The 15,878-nt window shown below is 39.0% G+C and overlaps 1 protein-coding gene across 2 annotated transcripts in view; it reads left to right on the forward strand.

Annotated features, from left to right (window-relative positions):
* Positions 1-15,878, forward strand: part of scn4ab (sodium channel, voltage-gated, type IV, alpha, b) — a 50,477-nt gene that overhangs the window by 10,884 nt on the left and 23,715 nt on the right. Inside the window, exons 1-9 of one of the 2 annotated variants that reach the window (XM_081369021.1) lie at positions 5,132-5,274; positions 7,415-7,739; positions 7,850-7,968; positions 8,191-8,280; positions 9,127-9,255; positions 11,119-11,210; positions 11,315-11,572; positions 11,763-11,826; positions 12,009-12,150. In XM_081369021.1, coding sequence (XP_081225147.1) covers positions 5,180-5,274; positions 7,415-7,739; positions 7,850-7,968; positions 8,191-8,280; positions 9,127-9,255; positions 11,119-11,210; positions 11,315-11,572; positions 11,763-11,826; positions 12,009-12,150 — 1,314 coding nt within the window. In that variant the 5' untranslated portion in view covers positions 5,132-5,179. Of the gene's footprint in view, positions 1-5,131; positions 5,275-7,414; positions 7,740-7,849; positions 7,969-8,190; positions 8,281-9,126; positions 9,256-11,118; positions 11,211-11,314; positions 11,573-11,762; positions 11,827-12,008; positions 12,151-15,878 lie in introns of those variants that run through there. The other variant, XM_081369022.1, reaches the window with a different exon arrangement.

Below are 15,878 nucleotides of genomic sequence, written 5' to 3' on the forward strand. Positions count from 1 at the left end.
CAATGTGAATGAACTATAGGCTACATTTGGTATCTCCTTAACTCGTCTATATGTTTTGCTTATCTGCTCTGTTCATTGAAGTTCTGCTGTGATGCATACAGATGCAGACAAATGGGTGTTAATTCAACTTTTATGTTCTATGGGCTAAATGATTTTAACTTTAAAAATATATATATTTTTTTTACTTTTTACCTGACCGTCATCATTTATTTGAGCTATTTTTCACATGCATACCATTTACCTTATTATAAACATTCATTATACAAATATTAACTATTACATGTTTAAACTAAGAAAGTATAAAATAAACAAATCATTTCAATATTTATTGTATGAAAATTATATATTATACTTAATATTATCTATAGGCTATTTAAATATATATATATATATATAATATATGATATAAAATATTAGTATTCAAATAAAAATACATTTAATTTTTATTTCTAAATCTAATTAGTTTTATTTAGTAATTTAATAATATTTTTTCATTATTTAATATTTTTTTGTTTAATTTATTCGTTTTAATTATAGGTTTCCAAATATTACACTTGACCCATAGTGTTATTTATCCAACTCTTTTTTTTTTACTTGTTTACAAAAAACTTTGTGTTTATTGTGTATATTATACATTCTGTAAAATGATATCTATGAAATTAGCCTTAGCATTTTAGACTTCCATTTTTCCCAAATATTTTTTAAAATGTAATTTGAAATTTACAAAAAAAATGGTGGGAATGAAACTGTGATGACCATGAAAATGTATGTGACTTTCATAAAAAGTCAGTTCGATTGGCTTAAATTATTTAACAGTAGAATTCCAATGTCTGAGCATTCCAACTTACATTTTATCCATTTCATCACTTTCCCTTCCCTTTTTTTTTTTCATTTTTTTTTGTCCCGTCTATCGCTATACTCGGATTACATTTGCTCCATCCTAATGAAGATGGGATTTCGAGACTTTACAGTACGTTGACTAAAATTCTAAATGTTGTGTTGAGACCGGTATGATCTCCAACAGCTTTTTGGAATTGGAAGGCCATGTTACACGACAAAACACTAGATGTTACTGATCCAGTTTAGACCTTGTGCTCCTGAGGCATTGTCAGCACAGTCAATATCCTCATTTGACCCTACACTGGCCCTATATAACTAATGCCTTGTTCTGCCGGGTGAAAACACTTGTTGAACATGTTGCCATCTGGATCTTCACTCCTGTCTGTTTATTGTTAGGTTGGATGTATCAGACTTTAATGGGCTGTTTGGATTGCGTCTGTGTCAGGGAGAATCTAGTTCTCAGGTCTCAGCTCGGGGCCCCTGGCTTCGCAGTATACAGTGCATAGCGATTCTGCACAAGCAGAAATCGTGTCTCTGATCTGCTGACTGTGAGCTCTGGTGGCCCGGTTGGCTGTCACTAAGTCTGACAGTGACACAATCCTTTAAAAGCCATCGATGGGACATTCTGTTTATGCCATTCCTTTAAAAGAGATAAACGGAAACTGCTACAACATGATTGCCATCTTTAATTTATATGGACATATTTAATCATAATGTGTGTGGACAGGTGTATGCATCGAAGTATTTATATTTATATTATTTATATAGATTTTTTTTTGTTTATGTGTAGTACTTTTATTCAGGACGCATTAAATTGATTAAAAGTGTAAGTAAAAATATTTATAATATTATTTACAAATTTAGCATATTTTTAATTATATATATATTAGTGCTTGGTAGTAATGGATTACATGTAATCTGGACGTAATCAGACTCCAAAAAATAAGTAGGCCTACTTGTACTTATATCATATTCCATTTTAAAATACACATAATCAGACTACAGTTACTTTTTTGATTACTTGATTACATTTAATTCTTACAATGGTGGTAAATCATTCATATTTTATTGATTCTCCCTAATTCTTTTTAATGTTTTAAATGTTCCTTTTCTAAAAAGCATGTCGCTTATATATATTCAGAGAGTCTTCTAGTTGTTATTCAGACTCTGCTGTTGCCCCTCTGACTCTCGATCTCTCTTTTGAGAGAGAGACCGATGAAGAGAGGGAGAAAGCGCAAACCCAAGTGTGCGTGATCAGAAGGAGACCAGATTGGCGCACTGAAGCCCAATAGTTGTGGGAAAATACCAGTCATCATCCATCTCTGGCAGCCTGAGATGAAAAATAACCTGACAGGAGCGTGTTTGAAGGAGGGAACAGTTGAGGTCCAGTACATGTAACCCAATCTAACTGGTCTACAGTCCCCTCGAAAGCCCTGTCCCAAATGGAGCACTTGATGAGCATTTGCAGGCCGTTGTAGAACACTGTAGAGTGTCCCATTTGACATTTTAGGGTTCAGAAGGCTGTTATGTATCCTTGATGTGGCCTTTCACCAAGGCCACATCACTGATGCAGACAAAGTAGGAAGAGGAAGAGGAAGAACACGAACAGAATGTTAAAAGAGACATGAGCTGCAGTTTGTCCTGGACAAAAGTGTGCAGTATACTGTGTATAATAGTATTGTAGTGTACAATAGTGTTCTGAAATAAGGGGGCAAAGTCCAGATTCATGTTACACTTAATGTTACAATATAAACGCTACTCGGACTATCAAAAAAGTAACAAATTTCAGATTACATGTTTTATTTGTGAGCTCATGTTCAGCTGTTCATTTTTATAGTCAACTTATTTTTAGATAATCAGTCATCAAAGCTCGGTCAACACTGCAGGTGTCATGAGTTTAACAGACACAGAGATGCACCATTTAATTTCACCAAGCTCACTAAAAAAACCTTCACAGATCATGTTTTCAAGTCATTTCAGGTGTTTTTGACATGACATAAAGTGGGTGAGTTTACTTTATTTAGGCTTTCTATTAACATCATTATTTGTTCATTCAGACTCATTCACTGATGTGGAATGTGCACGAAAATAAGAGGCCGGATTTATTATTTGAACAGCGAATCATATTGCAATGGAAGCATTTCCTCCACTCATGTGAATTTTTACCGTTCATTCTCAATTCATTCTGCGCACACACAGACACACACACACACACACACACACACACATATACATATATATATACACGTACACAGACAGATAGATAGATAGATAGATAGGTAGGTAGGTAGGTAGGTAGGTAGGTAGGTAGGTAGACAGACAGACAGACAGACAGACAGACAGACAGACAGACAGACAGACAGACAGACAGACAGACAGACAGACAGACAGACAGACAGACAGACAGACAGATAGACAGATAGATAGATAGATAGATAGATAGATAGATAGATAGATAGATAGATAGATAGATAGATAGATAGATAGATAGATAGATAGGAAGTGTGTATTTTTATTTTATTTTTTGGTCTGGGTAAAAGCCAGATTGACCCCGCAGGATGATCGAGCAGTGGGCGGGAGGAATTTATCAGGAGGCGGGACTTGCTCATCGCACAATGTAAGCGAGCAAACACACGACAGGAATGAGTAGAGTCACCAGTAACTCGACGCCATACGAGGTGATGGCCTACAGCAGCTGCTGAGGTACCGCATGAGTCTTTGGCTTCGGTCCCTCCCAACTTCACAGAACCACACTCTAAATCATAACAAATTCATTAAATTCACTTTCTGCGCAATCTGAAGAACCCAGAAGCCGAACATTGTAGGCCTCATTAGAGGCACATTCCTGTCAGAACTGGTTAGTCTGTGTTATGTAACAGTGGAATGACCCTGACCAGCGCTTTAAGGAGCGGCATAAACACAGGTCTCAACACCCTGCACGTGGATCAGTCAGTGGGCAGATCTCAAAAGAGATCCATAAATGTTCTAAGCACATTTAGTGACTAAAAGATTTCGGTGTCACCAAACATTGGACAATAAATTACAGCCACGACGTGATCATGTGGGGTACATTATTTGTAATCGACTGACCTTTTATGCAAATAAAATATTTACTCAGATCTGGTGCAATTTTTTAGACATAGGCATTTTGTTTCTCTGTTCTTTGTTACATGAAAAGTGAAACGTTTTGTCAATTTAGCTGTAGGTAAATGGTTGTGGAATAGAAAAGATTTCTTTTTAAAGTTGTAATTGGTTTAAAATGAAAATTAGTTTTCCTTTGTATAGGAAAATGGTTTTGAAATGCATGTTAAGGTGAGCATTTTTGTTTTGTATTGTTAGATATTGGCTTTAAAATATAAATAATGATTGGTATCAACCATAATGTTTAGATCACATCCCTAATCATTTTTTTACTTTTTGGGGGTAGATATATTTCTTGGATCAAGGCAAATAAAGGTGTGCTCAGGAATATACAGTATCCTTCCAGTATCTTTCAAAAATATGATGGCATGAATAAACAATGCAAAAAGTGACTTTTTGACCTTCACTACTGTAGAGACAGCCAATCAGATTGGGCCTTGCTGTTTTGATATTTTTGTGTGCTGTGTTTATCAGATGGTCAGTGAGTTATCTGTGATCAAATGCGGTTGAATTACAGAATGTATTTCAAAAGTAGTAAAGGGGAGGATGTAAGAAATGCTTTTATAAGCGGCTCCCTGCTGGGTGGATTTGGCACCAAAACACAACTTCTGGGAAGTTACCAGTGCTCTTCACTCCATGTACGTTCATGTGCAGTGAGTCACTGCCTCGCTGAGAGTTAAGGAGTCTGCAAAAAGACTTGAATGGGGCCACTTGAACAGTAGTGATGCAATTTTATTGATTTTTCACATATAAGAACCCAATGATTTTTATGCAGAAATGTAAGGCGTCACACATCATAGCATGGGAAATATGCTCAAATAATGATGATAAATGTTGTTTTGTACTTATAATGTGATGCAATATTAAAATCAGAACTTTGTTCTTTTATAATTAGATACATGTGTGTCTGATAAATGACACTTCTCAACACAGCGTATGTTTCTTCTCATTTAGTGATCACATTTGACAGAGAGTTGTCTAGGACAAATCTTCTGAAGTGGAAACTTATTCAGTTGTAAACAACACACTGATCTCGCCTTCAATAGAATCTTTGTGTGCTGAATTGATTCGTTTCTCTGAGGGGGCAGGGTCTCATCCTGGTCCAGCTGGACCTAGAAGTAAAAAAGCAGCCCACAAACTTCAGCACACAGTCTACATAGCATTCTTCAATTTTTTCGAGAGCTTTTAACTGTCAGCCATGCCTAAGCGAAAGATAAACCTGTCGGAGTTTTGGAGTAGGAACCGTGTTCCTTACCAAGTCAGACCTAAACTAAAACTATGGCCTCGTCAACTGTAAGTTTGAAAACTTTAAAACAGGTTACTTGGTCAATATATGTAACTTAATTGCGACTATTTGTCGCGATTGCTAATTTTTTGTGTAGCTCAATTATAGTTGTTTGTTGTGGCGGTGCTGTGCAAATTTTAGAGTATTTCCATTTTAATGATGTACAGTTTAGTAAAACTGTAGAATATAAATGCTTTGATTTCTGTTTTAATGAAAGTTTTCATTGTTGCCTTAATTTACACATTTCATTGTACTGAAAAAGGAAAGATCCTACATGTAATATTTAGTTTCTCGTAAGTTTGTCTGTATATATCTCAAAATTTCAAGAAATAGTCACCTCACTATATGAAGAGTTGGATTTACATAGCAAAAAAAAAAGACATTTTATATACAGTGCCTTTCAAAAGAAATGTTTTTGAAAGAAGTCTCTTATACTCATCAAGACTGCATTTCTTCAAAATCAAAAATACAGTAAAACAGTCACTAATATTGTGAAATATTATTAAAATGTAAAATAATTGTTTTCTATTTTAATATACTTTAAAATACAATGTACTGCTGCGATGCAACGCTGAATTTTCAGCATGATTACTCCAGTCTTCAGTGTCACACGATCCTTCAGAAATCATTCTAATATGATGATTTGATGCTCAGTTATGTTTTTATAACCTGTGCTACTTTTTTCAGGATTCACTGATGAATAAAAAGTTAAAAAGAACAGCATTTATTCAAAATAGAAATCTTTTTATTCTTATAATCACTTTTTATTAATTGAACACATCCTTGCTGAACAAAAATAGTCATTTTGAAAATTACTCGAAAGACTAGAAATTAAAAGAAAGAAATTACTGACCCCAAACTTTTGAACGGTAGTGTATACAGTTACAAAAGATTTCTATTTTAAATAAATGCTGTTATTTTTTTCTTTTTTTTTACTCATCAAAGAATCCAGGAAAAAGTTTCACAGGTTATAAAAAATATTAACTGTTTCCAATATTGATAATACATCAGCATATTAGAATGATTTCTGAAGGATCATGTATATGTCTTTAGTGTCAATCTGATCAATTTTTATCAGTTTAATATATTTAGGTATTGATTTCTTACTGACACAAACTTTAAAAGGCTATAGTGTATAAAATCTCACTTTATTTAACTCATTATTTAAACTATTTCCAAATATCCTGTTCTATTTCTAACTCTGAGACATACAAAAAAAAAACGTTTTATGTTTGCAGAAAACTAAGATGTGATGACAGATGCTATTTATAGCTGTAATTTCATAATTTCCTTTTTTTAATTGACAGAAATGTAATTAAAGGAGAACACCGGTCAATTTTAACATTGAGCTCATTTTTTTGTAAATTTGGAGTGCTGTCAGTACGGAGAACAACGACAAAAATCGGTGTTGCCTACACCGTGTTATCCTCTTTTTAAAATTTGCACCCTGTTGACTTCAATGGGGCAAGTTTTAAACCTGCTTTTAGCCTCTTAACATCCTTGATGTGTCATTACAAGTGCACAGCCAATGTGAGTGATTCCTTCAGAGTGATCACGAGTGAATACATCCTGTTTTCGGTTGAAGCCCAAAGTAGTCGATTGTCGAGTTCACGCGCGTGATCATAGGTAACTAAACCTATGCGGGTGAACTCAGCAATCGACTATTTGGGCTTCAACCGAAAACAGGATGTAAACACAGGTATTTGTGCTGGCTTAAATAACATCATTTTTATTCATATCTTTCACATCTACTGCAGTCAGATTCACCGTGATCACTCTGAAGGAATCACTCACATTAGCTGTGCACTTGTAATGACACATCAAGGATGTTAAGCAGGTTTAGTACTTGCCCCATTGAAGTCAACAGGGTGCAAATTTTAAAAATAGAATAACTCGGTGTAGGCAACACCGATTTTTGTCGTTGTTCTCTGAATTGACAGCACTCCAAATGTACAAAAAAATGAGCTCAATGTTAAAATTGACCGGAGTTCTCCTTTAATTGTTAAATACTTGTTTAGCATGACTGAATATGAATAATGTTGTACAAGGAATTACAGACGGTCTAATATCTCATGTGATGACTTTCAGAGAGGGTTTACTAATGTACCACACCTTTCTCTAATGGACCACCTTTCTCTATCCCTGCAGGGCACAGTTGAGAGACCCCGAAGTGGTGGCAGCCCTCCTTCAGCAGAATGTCAAGATGGCACGCCTACTCCCTCCCACTGGTATCGATGTGTTCCGCCCCTTCACTTTGGAGTCGCTCGCCGAGATCGAGCGGCGGATGGCAGAAGAAGCCGCCGAGCAGGAACAGATGAAGGCCCAGAATATCGAGGTGGCTGAAGAAGATCTGCCCAAACCCAGCAGTGATTTGGAAGCAGGAAAGTCCCTACCATTCATCTATGGAGACCCTCCACCAGAGCTCCTCAATGTTCCTATTGAAGAGTTGGATCCATTCTACAAAGCACAAAAAGTCAGTGGCAAAAGTAAAATACCAGTGATGTCAACAATATTTTACAGGTCTGGCTTATCAGAATAATAGTTACTCCACAAGAGGTGTTCTGTCCCTTTTTTGTTTTTCAGACTTTCATCGTGGTCACCAAAGGGAAAACAATATTCAGATTCAATGCTGAACCTGCCTGCTACATTCTAAGTCCCTTCAACCCTGTTCGACGAGTAGCCATAAGAATACTCATACATTCATATCCTTTATATTCAATATAACCCATGGAAATAGTCATATTATATATATATATATATATATATATATATATATACAGTATGTCAACAATGTTCTCCATCTGTTCTTTGATTTCCATGTTTTAAGTTAGACATATTAGGTTTGTGTAATGCTCAGAGACAGAGTTTTTGTTTAGTTTAGAGGCACAAATCATTCCTTCTGAGTTCTCCTTTACTCACAACAAATTGTTCAGCTTGTTCATCATGTTAACCATCTTGTCAAACTGTGCTTTCATGACACTGAGTGACCCTCCATCCTGGAGCAAAACAGTAGAGTAAGAGTTGCACCATTTCTTCAAAATCTATCCAACATTCCTCAAATACACAACCCCACCAATGATATAATGTTTTTCATGAACACTTTTGTTATACTGGTTGAAACTCTCTTCACATCCTGATAGCAATCAAAAATAGAGGTGGTCTAAATATATATATTTTTTTACATATATTTTCTGTGGAAGTCTCAGGACCTAAAGTTTTTCGTCCACTCACTGCATTTGGTCCAAATGCAATGATACGATGTTCTACCTGCCTGTCAACATGCTGTATGTATTTCCGTAACACCGTCTCTCGTGACGCTTTGCAGACTAAGCTCGCATCAGCTGACTCTCAGATGATCCACGTCTACCTATAGGAATACAACGCCTATCACTGTATACATATACTGTATAAGCTCCTTCAGTATTATCAGCTGCTATCGCGTTTCTCAGGAGCTAATTACCCTCCTACATCCCCAGCTCCTCCTCTCGCCCAGTCATGATTTGGCATTATGATTCCCCTTGAATCAGAATAAATTCTCAAATTATGTTGTACTTTAAAATCTTGAATTAATGATCTGCATACATTCATGTTGGTTCTGTTCTGTTTACCCTAAGGTGGGTTATTGCTGCTCTCCCTTCTCTTATCCATGCTAGGCTGCATGGATGCGCAGGGAGTTCTCGCCCAGAACAGAACCATACCGCCAATCCAAACTGTATGCTAAGTGTCAATCGTATTTGACGATAGTGGTCCTGACAGAAATAAAATTCACACAAAATGAGCTGACCTGATACCTAAAGTGGATGTTATAGAGACACATTTATAGACCTTGATTGTTTATTGTACAATTTCGATCTTCGTAGGTACGTTTTCACTGGCATCTATACCTTTGAGGCATTGATAAAGGTGCTGGCCAGAGGCTTCTGCAAGGGTAATTTCACATTCCTACGAGACCCGTGGAATTGGCTGGATTTCATGGTTATCAGCATGGCGTAAGTATGACTGTGATTGAATATAACTTGAATGTAAAATCAGTGGCTAAACAAGCCAGTGCAAACATTTGTTATGGCTCTAAATTTATTGATGAAAAATGTTAGATGTTAATTAGAGTTGTGGTTTTAATGCAAATGGATTGTTCAGAAGAGGACTGGAACCATTTACAGCTTTATTTTTAACAGTAGTTTCCGTAATCAGATGCAATTCCAAATAGTCAGCGTAGTGTGCGACTAATCAGTTTTTGCTCAGTCAGGGTATGTGGCAACCACATTAGACACAAAGGCATTGTGAAAATACCCACTCAGATGTGAGAGGTCAAAGTTCAGAGTGTTTACAGCATCACCAAAAGTGTAATGAGGCTGCCTGCATGGCCTGGTCCTCTGTAGACAGCCCTCCTCAGCTTCTCCATACGCCTCCCCAAGGTCTACCCTCACCTCCCTTTACTACCACAGCCTGGCTGAATGAAAATGTTTGTCCACTTGTAAAGCGAGAACACTTACCAGGCCTATTTTTAGCAGCTTCACACTTTGGCCCTCCTCAGAACACTAAAAGGCTGCGGTTTGATTGTAGTTCTGAAGGTGTACAAGAACTTTTGTGGTCCCGATACTGTCCTGATAGACAGTTATTATTATTCCCTCTATGATTCCATCTGCTGTTATACATAGTATTACTTGGTACTAATAGCTAAAAGTATTTTATATGTATATAGGTAAGTATATATAGTCATGCATGATATCAGAAAAAAATGAATAAATGTTATTTCTTGTGTATTTCCCCTGATGTCTAGTCAAGTGAATCCTCAATATATAAAGTGTATGAACACAACAGGTTGTTGATGAATATTTTAGCTTCCCATTGTAGCTTATTTTTGTTTTTAGATTTATGATTTATGATTTACTCTATGCATTTGCCAGCTTTTATCCAAAGTGACTTACGTTGCATTCAAAGTACACATTTTTTAATAGTCTCTACGAATTGAACCCATGACCTTGGCACTGTTAGCACCAAGCTCTACTGATTGTGCTACAGGAATCAGGACTATTTTAAAACTACACATTTCATCAATGCTTATTTTTCTCAATACTTTCTCACGGTACTTTAGTAACTGTACAATGTGTTTCTCGTGGCTCCTGTACTACTTTCACATGAAATCAGTCGCCTGAAGTTCACAGACATCATAATTCAATGCTGTGATCCAACTACCCCACAGGCATCTCACTTGCTATTGGTCCATAGTATACACATAATGATGCCATTTGGCTTCTGTGATCGACTGTTGCACTCAAGCTAAATATAGTCTACACTGAACATATCTCTTACCCCAGCAATTTCGACACTCCTCAGAAGACTCTGCAAAACTGACTCTTCAAAAATATGCCTAAAGGTCATGTCGATAAAAGAGATTTGAATGTACACTATCTTGAGCCATAAATACTCCTAAAGGACTTAAACAAAGCTTTCGTACATATTTTCAAGGATTTATCCACCAAAAAAAAAAGAGTTTTTGGTTTTAGTTTTGGATTAATGATTTAAAAGGCGGGATGATAGTTCATTGTAAAAAAAAAAAGTATTTTTTTGTTGCTTGTTAAATGTAATAAATTAAATGAGCTAACACGTGAACATTGTGTCACAACTTACTATCAAAGCAGAAGTATACTTAATCAATGTGCATTGGGACGACATAAATCATGTTCATTTTAAAGACCAGATGTACAGAAATATCTAGATTGAGGCAAACGTGTTAGAACCTGTTGTTATTATTCAAAATGTATTAATAAGTTGAACGTACACCTCGTCAGTGGTATAATTGTGAGGTTTTAAGATAATAAGCATTGTGAGTCTATTTACTTCATCCACAGGTACGTCACAGAGTTTGTGGACTTAGGGAATGTATCCGCTCTGAGGACTTTCCGTGTTCTCCGTGCCCTGAAAACAATTACAGTAATTCCAGGTAAATACAGCATGTCATTTAACATGGCAACTCACTTGAAATGAAAATATTTTGTACAGTTTGGTAATACATCAGCTGAGATTTTGTTCAACTACGAATTCCAGGTCTAAAAACCATTGTTGGAGCCCTGATTCAGTCGGTGAAGAAACTGGCGGATGTCATGATCCTCACCGTCTTCTGTCTCAGCGTGTTTGCTCTCATTGGCCTGCAACTGTTCATGGGAAATTTGCGGCAAAAATGTGTCAAATGGCCTCCAGTTGGCTACAGTGACAACCAGACCATGCTCTTCAATCACACAGACGTCAATGGCACTGAAGCTGCCTATAGCTTTTTCAACTACATGGAATATATTGAAAATCACGGTGACTTCACATCACATCACATTATTGAAATAATAAGTCACAAATGTAGCCTGCAGTTGCTGTACATTGTAGGAATTATTACGAATGGCTTTGGATACAGATGAAGTTGTTCAAAATTAATGAGAACTTGTCATGTACTGTTACAGTCATTTAACACTTTAGTAACCAGATATCCATTCCCTTTCCATAGAAAACTACTACTATGTTCCTGGCTATTTGGATCCTTTAATCTGTGGGAACAGCTCTGATGCAGGGTATATTTTTCAAATATGATATTTGCCTTAAGCAATCATCTAAAGAAGCAATTTTGAATTGGTGTTTTGCAATACCAACAGGGAGAAATGTCAAAGAATTTAATTCAAACGTTATTCAGAGCATTTTAAAACAAACTGAATGTATTTATTTTAAATTACCTGTTCATGGTTGTTGTTCACAGGAATTGCCCTGAGGGGTTCGTATGCCTGAAAGCTGGCCACAACCCAAATTATGGCTACACTAGTTATGACAACTTTGCATGGGCTTTCTTATCCCTTTTCCGGCTAATGACTCAAGACTTCTGGGAGAACTTGTTTCAGTTGGTGGGTATATGCATTCTGTTAAAGTCACATTGTTCCTCATCTTCTTGCATGAAATAATACAATGCCATACTATTAAAATAGTTAACAAGATGACATGAATTTACCATAACAAAAGTTTAAGATTGTACAATTACAATTCATTCCAGTAATAAACACATCTTAACATGAGGTGAATGCTTGTTTTTTGGTGCACTACTGTTACTGCTACTGAATTAATACTTAAATTCAGCAAGGCCATATTGAGTATTTCAAATAAATGCTGTACCCTTTCGTTCAGTCACTACGAGTTAAGTCAGTGAATGACAAAATTGGGGTTTCGCTTAGAAGCCTATTTCCTTCGAGTTCTACAAAACGAGCCAATGGCAAGGAAAATGCCATGGGGCTGTGGAATTTGCATGGCGCAACTCCGCCCCACCGCGTGGGTATAAAAGGAGGGACGCTGGCAATTTTGCATTATGTTTTTGCTTCGGAGCCAAGAGCATCTCTTCACTCCTCTTCAAGCCTGTATCTGAGTTCTTCGAGACTACGAGACGAGCGGCTCTCCAGTCTGTTGGTGCAACGGCGCGTTCCAGCGAGATCACATTGCCTGCTGATCTGTGCAGTGATCTGCCAACTGTGTGTGTGCTTCTCTCTGGGCGCTTCAGCACTCTGCTGAGCTTTTTCCTCTCCTCACTTGCGCGTGGCACGTCTTTTTAAAGATGTCTCACCCGTGCACTTCTGGGTGTGGTCAGTTCGTTTTGCCATCTGATAGGCACAATCGCTGCCTTGTGTGTTTGGGCTTAGATCACGCTCAGGCAGCATTTGTTGATGAGTCATGTTCTCATTGCGGGAACATGACTATCGCATTGCTGCGGTTAAGACTCCGTAGAGGTAGAGTCCCCTCTGCCACACCCCAATCTATCCCCTCCGCAAGAGGCGATACTTTGGCTGGTGGCCAGGGTGACCTGAGGGTGACGGTGTGGAAACAGCGTCAGCGCCCGCCCCCAATACCCTTCTTCCCGGAGGTGCATGAGGAGGTCACGAGGTCCTAGAAGTCTCCATTGTCTTCCCGCGATCGTTAGGCGGCCTCCTCCGCCTTCTCTTCCCTTGATGGGGCCGTGGCTAAAGGGTACACTGGGGTCCCCCCCGGTGGAGCACTCTGTTGCAATGCAGTTGTGTCCTCAGAGCTCTTCTACCTCGCGTGGTGATCCAAAGCACCCCTCCGAAGCCTGTAGGTTTTTGTCTACCCTGGTGGCGAAATCCTATAGAGCTGCGGGGCAGGCCGCCTCCTCGCTGCATGCCATGGCCATCCTGCAGGTCAATCAGGCCCAGGTGCTCAGGGACATGCACGAGGGAAGAGCTGATCTGGGGCTCATGGAAGAGCTGCGTGCCCCCACTGACCTCGCTCTCTGGGCGACTTGGTGACCGCATGCTCCCTGGGTCAGGTGATATCCACAGCTGTGGTCCAGGAGAGACACCTCTTTTTTTCTTATCAGTGCAAAAGAGACTCAAAATACTACAAAAAAAAATGATCTTACATATAGGTGTTGTACATCATTCGATCCTGTTAAGTGTCTATTTTTTTTTGTAAACACACAATAAAAACAAAGTGTTGTGCTTTTCGCCAAATAAGGAAAAATATACATGATGCGAGTTCTGTCTTCTCTCTGTCAGTGAAGTCCATTCTGAAACGCGTCTGAAAATTAACTGTAACTCAGTCACACAGGCACAAGAGATATGTCTTTATAAAGCAATTTATAAGATTATTATTCTTTTAAATGAAGTAATTTATATAAAAAACTAATATTCTCTATTATATTAGTTTATGTAATCTGTGTGAAAAGAGAGTTCTCATTTCAGCTCATTATCTGCTAATGTGAACACGCCTACGGAGAGCACGCACTATTCAAACGCAAATCTGAGGCAATCCATGCAAACCTGTGAACGCCCGCATCAACTCGATAAAACTCATCAAGTTTTATCAGATTCATGTACTTTACGTCGCCTTGCTACGCTGTGAGGAATAATACTATCATAATAATAATCCTGGGAAATTTACCTCTGAAGTTCTGGTTTAGTTTCGAGGAGCAGTGGATCCAGCTGAGAATTGTGAGAATAGTAAGTTCTTTGTTCTTAAGTGCTTTGCATCCGTTTTTTCACATGCAATAGAAAGTCACTCTGCGTACATCTCACAACAGTTCCTATACGAGCAATTTATAGATTATCACGATGACAGAATATGCTAATTGAAGATAGTTAACTCCACATCAGCTACATAAATTCATCAACTAACCATTCTACATGTTTTCACTTCTTCTTGAGTCACTCCATCTTTGTCTGACTCCATTTTGAACATAAAAGGCATTCTAGTGTGTGTCTGCGTGAGGTCGGAGCTGCTAACACACAAGCTCTTGAAACCCCGCCCTCTGTGTCCGGAGCAGCAGCTCATTTGCATTTAAAGGGCCAGACACAAAACGGTGCGTTTTTTTGCTCACCCTCAAAAAGTGACAACTTTAACATGCTATATAAAAATATCTGTGGGGTATTTTGAGCTAAAACTTAACACACACTCAGGGGACATCTGAGATTTATTTGACATTTTGTGAAAAGGGCATTATACCACCCCTTTAAATATGAATCATGTGTCTGTGTGTGAATGAATGAACTGTGCCTTCATTCACACTTGCAATTACATTAGTTCCCTTACGAGAACGTTCTCTCGTACTGCGTTGCAAACGCTATGGGAAAACTCCTTTTCTCGAGAATATTGAAGCCTTTATTTTAAAACGCATTTGCTACAGCACAGGCGAGAGCATCAGACCCACGTGAGTGAGCTGATAGGCTGTGCTGTGGGCAACTGCACAAACCAATGGCGGATAGACAGAAGCGCGCGAGCCAATCAGGGCGCTTGGCGCTCTGTCACTGTCAAGCGCGCGAAACTACACGTGACCATAACATATAAATACAGATAGAATCCGCCATTTGACAGATTTAATCTCCTTCAGCTCGACTCACCTCGTCGCTGATTTTCTCCGGTCGTAAGAAGCCCTCGTCGTGGAAAAGCCGTCCAGCGGAACAGCTTCGCATCCCGGCATCTCGCCAGCTGAGCGTTTCCCTGTGGCATCCGACGAAAAATTATATCCTTTTCATTGCATATTTATCTAAAAGAGCAAACCGCTGTTTTCACAGCGCGGCATAATGCCTCTCTCCATCTGTGAGAGCTGCGGGGTCTCCCTGCATGCATCCGACGGACACACCCAGTGTGCGGCCTGCCTCGGCCCTGAGCACGCCGAGGCAGCGCTCATGAAAGGCGGCTGCCAATTCTGCGACAGGATGCCTGTCTCCGTTCTCCGTTCAAGGCTGTCTTCGACGGTGACCGATTCCGCCCACCTTCCGTCTTCGGCGCCCCACGAGCCCCGTAGGAAGAAGCGGCGCAATCAGAGGCGTCCTGAGCGCGGTGAGTTTAGCCTTGCACGCCGGGCCTTTCTCCTCGTGCCTCGCCCACGCCTTCTTCGCCTGTCCTGTTCTCTCGGAGCGAGCAGCGCCCCTCGTCTGAAGCGGCTGGACTCGTCTCTTTCGGCGCATCTCCGGATGACGTCGATGACGCACTTTCTATGGCGGCATCTGAGAGCGAGGATTGGTCGGGCTCCGCGGACCCCGCCCCCCCCTCTCAGCTAGAGTTTTCTGATACTCGAGCGAGCATTGACGCCGAACTTCTCCGTGTCATGTCTCGCGCTGTTGACGAGTTG

This window comes from Scardinius erythrophthalmus (assembly GCF_964197995.2).
Source record: "Scardinius erythrophthalmus genome assembly, chromosome: 1".
NCBI classification, from domain to species: domain Eukaryota; kingdom Metazoa; phylum Chordata; class Actinopteri; order Cypriniformes; family Leuciscidae; genus Scardinius; species Scardinius erythrophthalmus.